The 13,335-nt window shown below is 53.7% G+C and overlaps 1 protein-coding gene across 1 annotated transcript; it reads right to left on the bottom strand.

The window, feature by feature from the left end:
- Window positions 1-2,988: 2,988 nt before the first annotated feature.
- Window positions 2,989-6,077, bottom strand: SPR (sepiapterin reductase). The gene is made up of 3 exons (XM_042812243.1): window positions 5,718-6,077; window positions 4,676-4,966; window positions 2,989-3,997 (listed from the first exon to the last, which is right to left on the bottom strand). The coding sequence occupies exons 1-3, from the start codon at window positions 6,040-6,042 to the stop codon at window positions 3,807-3,809; spliced, it is 807 nt and encodes a 268-aa protein (XP_042668177.1). The 5' UTR covers window positions 6,043-6,077; the 3' UTR covers window positions 2,989-3,806.
- Between the last annotated feature and the right edge of the window lie 7,258 nt (window positions 6,078-13,335).

The following is a 13,335-nucleotide window of genomic DNA, read 5'->3' as shown; positions in this document are numbered from 1 at the left end:
AGTGCCACCAACGTGGTTTGCACATGGCACGAAGGGCTTGCTGTGATTCCATGACTCCATGACAAAGGTGCCAGCTCAGCAGGAAGGTGTTTGTCATTCCAGCTCTCCCAGGCTGGCTAGATGTCCTCCCAGTCCATGACACAGAGCCTGCACTGTGCCCCACTCACTGCCTGGAGCAGTGGGAGGTTGGGGTCCTGCTGGCTCTGTGTATCCCCACACTGACCCCACACTATGAACGTGGGTTGAGTGGGAAACGTGGGCACTCCTGGGGGCCTTTTTCCCCCTGCCAATGCCTTGCTGTAGGAACAGTTCGTTTACCTTTGGCCCTGTGGCCAGAGGCAGCTGCTTGTTTGCAAGCCAGGCACTCTACGTCCTGCAGAAAGCCCCATGCTCAGCACTTCTGCCCACCAGAAATCACCATCTCCTCCTCCTCCTCCTCCTCTCTGCTGCGAAACCTTTAATAAGGGGAAGAGCGACGTGGCTGCAGCCTCACGACCCGCTGAGCCGGGGGCAGCCCAGGTCAGGGGCTGAGATTTGGGAGGTGGCAGAGCACGCTCCGTTTTTAATTTGGGAGGCTTTGGGAGGATTTAGCAGGCTTGCCCTCGCTGCCATCCCCAGCACCCGGTCACACGCACGGAAATAAAAGGTCGGTGGTGACTTTGGGTCCTTTCATAACCCAATTCTCTGTATTTCACCCCCATCCACAGGCACAAAGGCGGCAGTGTGTGTCGGGGTGGGAGGGGGCTGGGGATGCGGGCAGGTCACTGGGGCTGTCACCTCTGAATATCACAGAGGCACCCAGATGGGTCCTCGTGTCACTGCTCCTTCTGGGGTCTCGCTGGTGCAAAATTTGTGTAAAATCATGGAATCATTCAGGTTGGAAAAGACCTCTAAGATCCCCAAGTCCAAGCCCACCCCACCATGCCCATAACCACGTCCCTCAGTGCCACATCTCCATGGTTCTGGGACACTTCCAGGAGCACTGAGCTCACCACTCCCTAGGCAGCTGTGCCAGTGCCTGACCACCCTTTTGGAGAAGAAGTGTTTCTTAATATCCAACCTGACCCTTCCCTGGTGCAGCTTGAGGCCATCACCTTTCATCCTATTGCTCTTACCTGGGAGCAGGGGCTCACCCCCACCTCACTCCAACCTCCATTCAGGGAGTTGTTGAGAGTGATGAGGTCTCCTCCGAGCCCCCTCAACTCCAGACCGAACCACCTCAGTTCCCTTAGCTGCTCCTCATCATGGAGTCACAGCATGGGTTGGGTTGGAAGGGATCTCAGTGCCCATCAAGCTCCAATCCCTGCTGTGTGCAGTGACACCTCCCATTGATCACACTGCTGCCTCATGTTGCCCTGGCCGTTGACCAACACCCCCAGATCCTTCTCCTTCACACAGCTTTGCAGTCACTCTGCCCCAAAACTGTTGCATTACATGGGGTTGGTGTGACCAAAGAGCAGGACCTGGCACTTGGCCTTGTTGAACTTCATCCCATTGGCCTCAGCCCATTGATCAGCCCTGTCCTGATCCCTCTGCAGGGCCTTCCCACCTTCAAGCAGATCAACTTTTCCTTCCAACTTGGTGATCTGCAACCATACTGAGGGGGCACTCAATGCCCTGATCCAGGCCATCAGTATAGAAACGAAACGGGGCCAGACCCCAGGTCCCATTGAGGCCATCTCAGGGGCGTTCATATCTCCATGGTTCTGGAACATCTCCGGGGATGGTGACCCTTCCCCACTCCCCGAGGCAGCTGTGCCAATGCCTGGCCTTCCTTTGGGAGCAGGAATGTTTCCTAACACCCAACCTGAGCAGCCGGTGCTGGGCTGTCCCTATTTCCCGGTCTCGGTACGCCCTCAGGTGGTCACAGAAAATGCTGGAAAAGAGAGAAAAGTATTTCCCATCGCTTTGCTCGTGGGGCTCACAGAATTCCAGCGTAAAGGGATCTCACAGCTCACTCCACGTGCAGGGATACCTCCCATGGACCAGATCCCCAAAGCCCATCCGTGGCCCTGAGCACCTTCAGGGACGGGGCACAGCTCTGACAGCCCCCTCCTCCCCCTTTCCCCTCTGAGTGAAGAATTTCTTCTGAATATCCAACATAACCCAACCCTTCCCCAGTATAAAGCTGTTACCCCTTACCCCATGCAAGCTGTGCTTTCCTGGTTGAAGATCAGCTACACCAGGTCCAGCATTCTGCCATTCTGCCCCTGCTGCTCACAGCTGCCCCTGAGAACTGGAGGGGAGCTCAAGGTAAGCTAAGATTTGTTCATTGGTTGTGGATGCTCCATCCCTGGAAGCATTCAAGGCCAGGCTGGATGTGGCTCTGGGCAGCCTGGTCTGCTGGTTGGCGACCCTGCACATAGCAGGGGGTTGGAACTGGATGCTCATTGTGGTCCTTTTCAATCCAGGCCATTCTGTTTCTATGATTTGGGACAATCAGTGGGACACGTGGGCACTAAGGCTCTTGCATCTTGCTATGGGCAGGTAAAGCCCTAAATAACAGCAAAGAGTGTTTGGGCTCAGAACGGGCGCCTTCATAGCATTCACTTTAAGGGACAAAATCAATGTGGCACACAGCAGGCAGGGACTGAGAGCATAAAGGGACTCCAGGTAAACCCACAGTGCAGCTGGAAGCCTTAAATGGGGAGTGGGAACAAAGGTGGGCTCACCCCATCCTCCTGCTTTCAGCCCACAGGCATTGTATCCATGCCCAGCATCCATACCTCAGGTGGGCACTGGCACAGGGGTGCTCAGGGAGCCCAGCAGACCTGGTTTAAACACTTGAATTTAGGCCAGCGTCCCAAATCCAGGCAGAAAAACCAAAAACTTCTCATGGGTGAGAAGGCTTTGGTTGGAGAAATGCCTGATTTTAAGTGGCAGCCTGTGGTGCAGGTGCTCCAGGACACAGACCCACGTGGTGCCCTGCTGGATGGTGATGCTCCCTGCTCCCACCCTCTTGGAAAAATACCCATTTTGAACATGGAAGAGAAGACCAGACAGGAAACTTTTAATGACTGCAGATGAAGTTAAACAGACAAAAACTGGGATAGAGGACCGTGAGAGAGGGCAGCAGGAAGGTAGCTGTCATTGGGTTGGACACTTGGAGGGCACATGGGGTGCCAGCCTTACTATTAGCACTGCGGTGCTCCCACTTCTAGCACAGCTTTCTGGATGGGGGCACATCTATGAGGGCTTCTGCCTCCTGGAACTTGATGGGAAAAACAAGGATAAAACCCCACAGATACCTGAAAGAACAGCCCAGGAGGGGCTCGGGCCCCAACTCCAGGCTTGGACTGAAATAGGAGCACTGCACAAACCCAGGGCAGAGCTGTAACCCACGCAGGCTGTGCTGGTGGGTGGGTCTGTGCGGCAGAGCCAAATCTGCACAGGCAGCTCCCTCTGCTGCTCAGCTCCTGCCTCTGAATGAGCAGAACAGGGAGCGTGCATCCACACTCACTGGGATGTGAAGGACTGCCATGCAGCAGTGCATTAGCATGGTGCTTTCTGTCTAGTTCCATTGGGGAAGCCACCTCTGCTCCCCCATCCCTTTGCTTCTGCTGTGTGCACAGGAGAGCTCAGCAGGGTCAAGGCAGGACAAGACCTTGGATAAGTGGTCCTCAGAGCACGGCTTTCATTGTAGCCTGGCTGAACTTGGCAGTGAATCCCCCCACCCACCCCATAAGGGCACAGGGAGCATCCATAAGGCAGCCAGAGATGTTCTCTTTAAGGCTGTGCAGCACCCAAACAGCTACCAAACTGCAGGGAGTAGCGGGCAGAAAACAGAGCATGGAGATGAGAGCAGCTCAGATGCTGTAAAAGTCCACGTGTGCACCCGAGGTGAAGGTATTCTCCTCCAGAAGCCTCAGCAGCTTCTGGGCTGACACAGAACAGTCTATCAGCTTCCCACTCTCATGCAGGCTCTGGAATTGCTGACGCGCCTCAGCATCTCCAGTCTTCGTGCGAGCCAAGAGCTGCATGTCTGTGTCCAGGGGACCTGGGGGGAGAGCAGAAAAGGAAAGGATGTGAGCTGAAAGCAAGATCTGGTGCTCGGTCCTCCAGGTGCAGGAGGAAAATCTCTCTTCCATTAAAACTCATAGGAATGAGGTGAGGTGATTGTCCCTTTCCACTCTGCCATGTGAGGCCTCATCTGCAGCACTGCATCCAGGTCTGGGCCCCCAGTACAAGAAAGACAGGGAGCTGTTGGAGAGGGTCCAGAAGAGAGCCACAGAGATGAGCAGAGAGCTGGAGCACCTCCCTACAAAGACAGGCTGAGGGAGCTGGGCTTGTTCAGCCTGGAGAAGAAAAGGCTGCAGGGTGACCTCATTGCAGCCTTCAGTACCTAAAGGGAGCCTACAGACAGGAGGGGAATCAACTCTTTGAAAGGGTAGATAACAGCAGGACAAGGGGAAATGGTTTGAAGTTGAGGGAGGGAAGGTTGAGGTTGGATGTCAGGAAGAAGTTCTTTACTATGAGAACGGTAAGGTGCTGGAACAGCTGTCTGGAGAGGCTGTGGATGCATCTAGGAGGGATTCAAGGCCAGGTTGGATGGGGAGCCTGGTCTAGTATTCAATATGGGAATTGGTTGCCCTGCATGCAGCAGGGGGGTTGAAACTGATGATCCTTTAGATCCCTTCCAAGCCAAGCCATTCTGTGAATGCATCCCCTTCCTCACCTGGAGCATAGTTGAGCACACGGACATCAGGCTCCTCCACTGCCAGCACACGGAACATCATATCCCGGGCAGCCTTCCCACTGCAGTACAGCGCCCAGCTGCGGAAGGGCTGCAGGGCGCAGAGAGATGAGATGTTCACCACTGTCCTGCTGCAGCCTGGCCGTGTCCCAAAGGCCTGCAGGGCGCTGCTGGTGAGGCAGAGCGCCGAGGTGATGTTGAAGGCGAAGTAGGCGTTGATCTCATTGGGATCGGTGAGGTTGAGGAAGGATTTGGAGATGTCGCCCAAGGAGCCTGGGGAAGGAGTGCAGATGAGGTTGGAGGAATACAGTGTGGATTTGGGACAGCTGCATCCCCAAACAATGCCACGATGCTAACAAACATAGAATCATCAAGGTTGGAAAAGGCTCCTAAGATCCCCAACTCCAACCCACGCCCACTGATCACATCTCCAGTTGTCACATCTCCAGGGAGTGATGACCCTCATCACTCCCTGGGCAGCTGTGCCAGTGCCTGATTGCTCTTTTGGAGACCAAAACCTAACCTGATCTGACCCCCACCCAAAACCTGACCCTCCTCTGGCACAACTTGAGGCCATCACCTCTCATCCCTACCCATTTCTTTAGAAACTCCCTTTAAGCACTGGAAGGCCACAGCAAGGTCACTGGAAGCCATCTCTTCTCTGGGCTTTTGCTCCCCAGCCAGCATTGCTGCTCAGACAAAGCAAACAGCTCCCGACCTTCAGCCCCAAGTGCAACGTCCTCAGGGATCACCACGCTCTCCTGCTTTTCCCTTTTCTTCTGAACCAAGACAGTGGAAGACCTGAGATCTGATTCCTATAGCAGAATTACCTACTGGGTTGTCTGGTCTTATTTATAGCAATAATAGGCAAATAAAAGGCACAGCAGCCAGCAGACACGAAAGCTTGCCCATAAAGCAAGGCTACAAGCATTTCCAAAGGATTGTGTTCAGCAGTGTAGGGCTGCAGGACCCACGGGCACCAACTTCCCCCTCCCACCGCCCGGCCCCACAGCCCCGCTGTTACCGGCGTTGTTGATGAGCAGCAGGCGGCCGGGCGGCCCGCCAGGCAGCAGCTCCCGCACGGCTCCCATCGCCCTCCGCAACCCCTCCTCGGATCCCAGATCGGCGGCCACGCATTCCACCCGCAAACCAGGGCAGGAGTCCCGCAGCTCGGCCGCCAGTTGGGCCAGCGCATCATCCGAGCGGGCCAACAGCAACAGCAGCGAATCCGGGCCGAGCCTCGGCGCCAACAACCGTGCCAGGCTGCGGCCGAAGCCCCTCGAGGCGCCCGTTAACACACACGAGGCCGCGGCCCAACGCCGCCGCTCCGCTCCCGGTTCCGCTTCCATCCCGGAGCGCGGATTGAGGGCCGTGGGAACACGCTGCTTACGTCATCGACTCCATTCATCCCTCCCCCGCGCGATGAATGGCCGCTCCGAGAGCGCCGCCTCCCATTGGCTGACAGCGCGCTGTGACGTAAGGTGAGGGGCGTGGCCAGAGTGGAGCGCCCGTCGCGCGTATTAAGCGCGTTGTCCTGCGCCTGCAGCTTGGAATGACGGGGGCTCTCCAGGCTTCCCTCCTCTATCGCCGATTTTAGCACCTAACACCAAGACCAAGACTGCTTGTTTACTTGCAAGACTGATTATTATGATTATTTTATGCAGGAGAGACTTAGATATAGAGTGGAAAGCTGCCGAGATGCTGTAGGGCTGCTCAGCATGGAGCAGGGGAGGCTCAGGGGATCCCATCGTGGCCATGAATTCCTGTAGGGAGGTGCAAAGGCACGGAGCCGGCTCTGCTCAGCGGTGCCCAGAGGCACTGGGCACAGCCAGGAGCTCCCCGTGCCCATCAGCAGCTCTGCTTGCTTGGGTGGGTACCAGAGCTCTGGCACTGGGACCAGAGAGATGTGGGGTCTCCTCCTTGGGGACCTCCAAAGGCTTCCAGAACCTGAGCCTGGGCACAGCTCTGTGTCCCTGCTGGGGCAGTGCTGGGCAAGAGGGACCCTGAGGGGCTCCAGCCTCAACCAGGTTGGGGTGCTGTGATAAAGTAGCAGAAGTCAAAAGTGTCAGATCCCAGAGATCTGACCCTGGTTTCCCAGCTCTTACATCCTAAGCACAGGTGGGCCTGTGATGCTTGAGGAGGTAATGAAGCAGAGTTTCACTCTATGGAGCAGCTGCAGATGCTGCTGAAACCCTTATGAGTTCTAATAAAGCATTAAAATTCCACGGCATGGCAAAAGCCCAAGACTGATATTTGTTTTGGTAGAGCAAACCTTAACACGTTCGGTAAAATTAAGATGGTCAGCAAAAAAAAATTAAGAGCAAATGTGTAGCTTCTTCAGAAGCAGCTTGTGGATGGCAGAACTTACCTCAATGGCTGCCAGTTCCCCCATCCCATTCTGGCAGTCCCCATCTCCTCCTCTCACCATGCACCCCATTCTGCACGGGTCTGCTTGGTGCACTGGATAGCCATCATAGAATCTTTAAGGTTGGAAAAGACCTCTAAGACCATCGAGTCCAACTACCAAGCCATCACTGGTTACGTCCCCAAGTGCCATCTTGCTGGACTTTTCTCCCAGCTGATCGCTCCTCCCATCTGCTCCGTTAGCAAAGGGTGCAGAAGTGGGAGGGAAGGGTGTGGGAAGTTGGCAGGAGCTGCCTGTATTCATCTGCACTAAAAATAAGGACTCAGAAGAGAGGAAGGAAACTGGTGACCAAACCCGAGCTGGAACAGGAGGGCAGAGCTGCAGAGAAATTATAGATCCATGATGTCTGATCCTTTCCTTTGTGCTCCAGACTGTGCCAAGGACAGTTTACAGCTGCAAGGCTTCCCGTAGCTCGGGGTGCAGTTGGGAGAAGCAACGCTAGGTGTCAGCGGCATTTAAAACTGGGAACGGCGCGGGGCAGGGTGATAGAAGGGGGGTAAATGTGGCAGTGACTCTTTTTGGTAGCTGCTGACCCGTTGTCACAACGGTCCACATCGTCTGTGGTGTGAAATGACACCTATTGGGTCGATGGGGAGAAGCCACCTGAACTGCTTTGCTGTTGCAGCACGGATCCTGTTGGCATCGGGATACGGCATATGTGTGTCTGCAGTGCTCCGTGTGGCTTTGGAAGGGTGTGACAGAGTTTGGGGAAAGCAGGAGGGGCCCCGGGAGGGAATCCCACCCTGAGAGCCACAGGGGCAGTGGGCATTGAGGGCACTGCCAGAGCTTGTTGCCTTAGAAAGGAAGCACGAAATTCCTCCAGCAAAGGGCTTTGAACAATAGCTCTCAGGAAGAGCCCTGGGTATTTCTGCTCGCCGTTACCACCCAAGAAGGGCAGGGCTTGAAGTCACACAAGGTGGCCCTGGGTGGCTGGCAGGGAGGGCTGTGGTTTCGCTCCTGAGCTCTGCTTCTTGTCCTGGTAGCCTTAAGGCCACCTCAAGTGTGGGATCTCGTGGTGTTCGGGCTGTGAGCTGAGGAAAATATAGTGAGTGGGTCCAGATTGCTCCCCACAGCTGGACTGGCTCAGGGTAATGATAGAAGGGCAGCGTTCAGGGTGGAAATGTGTCCTCGTTGCTGGCTGGGAGGTACAGTCTGCCCGCTGCCCCCAAGTGATGCTCTCTTGTGTTGTGGGTGAGCCACGTGGTGCTAACCACATCCTGACTGACATGGGGTAGGAATGTCCCATGCCTTGCTTATGCCTGGGGGTGAATGTGTTCGTCCTTCTGCTTGAAAACAGAGACAGAGAGAGGGGAACCAGCCCTCTCCTTCACCTCGCTGCGTCCTGCCAGCATTTGCTCCCCATGTGCAGCCAAACCCAGAGCCAGCTCTGAGCCTCAGGTGGGCTCTGCCCTTGTGCTCTCCTGTCCAGATGAAGCCATCCCATAGAATCATAGAACTGATAAAAGACCTCTAGGATCATTGAGTCCAATTGTCAACTGGCCCCTACCGTGTCCATTCAAAGAATCATTAAGGTGAGAAAAGGCCTCTAGGATCGAATCCAACCCCAACCCAACCCCGCCATGCCCACTAAACCATGTCCCCAAGTGCCATATCTACATGGTTCTTGACCAAGAACTGTGTTGCACTGGTTGTTTAAGGCAGGTCTTAGGGAATCCCAATGCAGCTTGCCAAAAGGTTTTCACCCTACCACTGCCACCAGAGATCTCTGTCTTGGAATCAGAAACTCAGGTTGAAAAGTTCTCCCCAACCTTTGAAGGCCAGAGCTCAGTTCAGACTCTACATCTGAAGTCCATCTGAACGTTGTTTCAGTCCCTCTTTTCTATTAATCTCCTGTATTCGAAAATAAAGGTGTAATAAAATGCATGAGAAAGCAGAAACCGTGATTAGAAGCATCAAAACAACTCCCATGAAGGGGTCTGGGGAATGGCATGGTAATATCAGAGCATCTTATTTCAGTCTTGACAAGTCTTGATGTGAAGCAGAACAGGATTTTAAGACACTGGTGACTGGAAGGCTGGAGTTTCCTTTATGAGTGTGCTCTATAGGATGCCAATGAAGGAGCTACAAACTGCAGGGCAGGAGCAGAGAGGGCACCTGCCTGAGGGAGAGCAGTCTGGGTGGGAACACTGCCCCAAAAACCCCATTTTTGGAGGTTTGCTCCCCAAAACCTGTCCAGCTGCTATTGTTTCTGTGGGTGGCATCCGAGTGTGTGGGATGGTGATGGTTGGTGCCAAGAGAACTGCAGCGGGGTTCTGTAGGGGCTGAATGAAATGCAGGCACCTCTCAGGGCTGTGGAGCTTTGCTCAGTGCTAAAGGTCGGTGTGGATGGAGGAAATGAGGCTGCTGCACACCCAGGGTAAACAGAATGGGCTGAGCTGGAGCTGAGTCATGGGTTCACCCATGGTACAGCGTGGGATGGATGCATTCGTTCCTGCTGCTGGGGAATAAACCCTATGGGGACAGAGGAGCTGGGAGAAGGATGGGGGTGGGGAGGGCAGGGAGCTCGCAGGGTGTGGGTGATCACACACAGTGCAGGGGAAGGATGTGCCCACCGGGTTTATCTGAGCATCCAACAGCAAGGATGTGAGTCCATCTGGCTGTCCTTGCATCCCATTTGTAACCACGCTTTGCTCGTGGGTTGGGCCAGAAGACCATGGGAAGGAAGACACGAGCAGCAGGAATGGGGACAACAGCAAGGGCACAGAGATGCCAGGAGCTGTTGGAAACCGTGCAACAAAGGAATGGCACGAAAGGAAAAAAACCAGAGACCACCAAAGGAAGCACAGTGAGAAAGAGAATGTTGGAGCTGAAAATAAAGTAATCCTGACAGTGGTATCCATCTAGTGGAATGGTGGAATTACAGCTGAGCTCAGAGCTGGAAAAATGCTGATGGGAGGTGAGGAATTGAAACAGTTTTCAAGTTTCATAAGGGCAATGTCTGCCCCATAAAGAAGCGGTGTCACTACTGATATGGAACTTTGTCAGCTGGGAATTGAGGGAATGTAGAGCAGTTCCCATCAGCCAACGTGGTTTTTAGGGAAATAGGATCTGTAGAGGTCTTTTCCAATCTGAATGATTCTGTGATTCTATGATATTTATTTTAATTCAGTTTAAAGCAAATGTCTTTTTAGACATTGTCACAGTGCCTCATGCTGTCTTCCCACGTTCCTCTGTGGATGTTCATGCTCAGTTTTATTATGGGATGTGCCTTGCTGGCTGAGCTACACCATGCTCCATGCACTGGCATCCTTTTCTTGCCAAAGCTGAAAGTAGCATCCCTCTCTTTCTGCTGGTAGAGGGAGGTAAGAGTAAAGTCAGCATCACTATTTGGTGATTAATTCATTTCTAGGTTCCCATTTCTGTGCTCAGCCCCCCTATAGTACAGTCTGGTGGACAAAACAGTGTCTTCATAAGGGACTCATAAAATTATAGAATCGTTAAGGTTGGAAAGGACCTCCAAGGTCCAACATCAGCCCATCACCATGTCATGCAGTGCCATATCTCTCCATTTCTTGAAGTCCAGACCCTTGCTGAGAGAATTATTTGTGATGCCACCATTACCCAGCTAAGCATCAGGGTCAAACGTGGCTTTGATATCACTCCCCATACTGTAACTCAAACCCTACAGCACCATTGCCAGCCTCCCACGCTCCGTCCTCTGGCTCTTAATCCCATTTCTGAAACTCAGTGAAGACAATGCAACATTTACCATTGATTTCGAGAACATTGGCTCAGATCCCTATTAATTGAGATGAAAACAGTAATCTTCTTAGCTGCAATCTAACAGCGGTAGATGGGGGTTTTACACTGGAGCCAGACATGTATCACAGCGAGCAGCTCGTGATACGCCTCCTGCAGCCACAGGTAGCTCATCTCAGTGGTCTGCAGCCCAAAGACATTGAATGCCAGCCCATCTCCTCTCTCTGTTTTGCCCTGGGGGGCTGCAGTTGGGAGCTGCATTGCTGGAGGCACAAGCCTTCTGCCAGCAAGAGGGAGAGCGCAAAATGCACAGCGCTCCACTCCCGGCGGATGGCAAACCAGCCCTGGGGGAATGCTACGCCAGTCTGCTGGGCTCAGAAACTGCCCTGCTATTTTTATCTCCTTCCATGATATCACTGACACGTCTCTTTGCTTCTGGTCCTCCAAAGGCTTCCATCGGATCTCCATGGTGACTGCCATCAGAGCGCAGATTTCCTGGCGGGTGTTAACACATCCAAAGTGACATCCATCTGGTCCCGCACGGCACCGGGTTTGGCAGCCATAGGCATGACATGCAAGAGCTGGTGAACTTCAGAGGAGAGATAACAAAGTTTTTGTCAGGCTTTCCTTGCCCCTCCTGTACCGTTATGGCCACGCACAGTGTGCAGGGAGGTCACCGCCTCATTTAATCAAGTGATGGTGCAGAGATTCTGACCCCATCGGAGAGCCACAGTGAGGGATGCTGGAGGTGTGCTCTTACAACCAGTTTTATTTCCATCTCAGAGCATGAGATGACAAAAGCAAGAGCAGTAAAAGCTTGGCAGCATGTTCTCTTTTCTGCTGTTCATCCTGTTCATCTCGCAGACCATGGCATCTCCCAGTGCCTGGTGCAGTGATAAGGCAGCTGGGAATGGAGCCCTTCCAGCACAGTTGTCACAGCACAGGATAATAATAATAATAATGATAACCAGTTGTTTCACAAGGTGAGATTAGCACTGGGGGCCAAGGCAAGCTCTTGAGGAGACCTTGGCAGCCAGGGCTGTTTGTGGAGGCTGGCAGTGCTGTCCTTGAATGCAGACACCTCTGGGGTTGTGTCACTTCTGCCAGTGGCAGAGGAAGAGCTACGATGAAACACGTGATATCAGTGCAGTGGGGCTGTGTGCTCTCAAGGGGTCATGGCATGCCATCACTGCTATGGGGTTGTGATCCCTCCTGGGGGATGGAATGTGTGACCCCCACTGCTATGGGGTCATTGTCTTGGGCCTGAGTCCCCTTAAGGGGGAATGTCTCTACTATAGGGTTGTGACCCCTCTTAGAGGGATATCATGACCAAGGGACTGTGACCTTTCATGGAGACAATACGGGGTCACCAACATGGCTCTGTTTCCCCTCAACGAGGAACAGCTCTCATGGCAGGATGCTATGGCCAAGGGGTTGTGACCTCTCATGGCAGATGGCGTGGGGTTGCTGAGATGGGGCCGTGTCCCTTCATGGGGACACACTGTGAGGTTAATGCCATGGGGACACGTTATGATGACGCCTCTATGGAGCTGTGTCTCCTCATGGGGACAAACTATGAAGGTCACTGCCATGGAAACACATCCTGAGATCATTGCCATGGGGCTGTGTCCCCTCACAGGGACACCTTGTGAGGTCACTGCTTTGGGGCTCTGCCATTTGATGGGGACATGGTAGGAGGTCACTGCCATGGGGACACACTGTGAGGTCACTGCCATGGGGACACATTATGATGAACATCTATTGGGCTGTGCCCCTTCATGGGGACACATTGTGAGGTCAATGCCATGGGGACACATTATGATGAACGTCTATGGGGCTGTGTCCCTTCATGGAGACACATTGTGAGGTTACTGCCATGGGGACGCATTGTGAGGTCACTGCTTTGGGGCTGTGCCCCTTCTTGGGGATATGTTATGAGATCAGCGCCATGGGGACATGTTATGGGGTCATTGCCACGTGTCTGTGCCCCCCTCACTGGAACACATTGTGAGGTCACTGCCATGGGGACACATTATGCGGCCACTTCCATGGGGTCATGTTATGATGTCATAGTCTTGGGGCTGTGTCCTTCATAGGGACACATTGTGAGGTCACTGCCATGGGGATGTATTATGAGGTCATTGCCATGGGGATCTGCCCACTTATGGGGTCATGTTAAGAGATCTCTGCCATGGGGACATGTTATGAGGCCACTGCTGTGGGGACACATTGTGAGGTCACTGCCATGGGAACACATTATGATGGCACTGCTATGGAGCTGTGTTTCCTAATGGGGACACGATATGAAGGTCACTGCTATGGGAGCACATTCTGAAATCACTGCCATGGGGCTGTGTCTCCTCATGGGGACACAATATGAAGGTCACTGCTATGGGAACATGTTCTGAGATCACTGCCATGAGGCTGTGTCCCCTCACAGATCACTGCCATGAGGTCACTGCTTTGGGGCTGTGCCCCTTGATGGGGACATGGTAGG

This window comes from Centrocercus urophasianus, unplaced genomic scaffold (genome assembly GCF_019232065.1).
Source record: "Centrocercus urophasianus isolate 14NV4802_14NV808 unplaced genomic scaffold, USGS_Curo_1.0 seq_13, whole genome shotgun sequence".
Taxonomy (NCBI): domain Eukaryota; kingdom Metazoa; phylum Chordata; class Aves; order Galliformes; family Phasianidae; genus Centrocercus; species Centrocercus urophasianus.
The sequence above is the reverse complement of the archived record's forward strand: the minus strand, read 5'-3'. Positions and strand labels throughout refer to the sequence as shown.

Excerpts from the sequence above, each read along its gene's own strand:
- SPR (XM_042812243.1), bottom strand. The coding sequence starts at position 6,042 with ATGGAAGCGGAACCGGGAGCGGAGCGGCGGCGTTGGGCCGCGGCCTCG. Across the intron at positions 4,967-5,717 it reads GCTGCTCATCAACAACGCCG|GCTCCTTGGGCGACATCTCC; the intron begins GTAACAGCGGGG and ends CTCCTTCCCCAG. Across the intron at positions 3,998-4,675 it reads TGTGCTCAACTATGCTCCAG|GTCCCCTGGACACAGACATG; the intron begins GTGAGGAAGGGG and ends CTCTCCCCCCAG.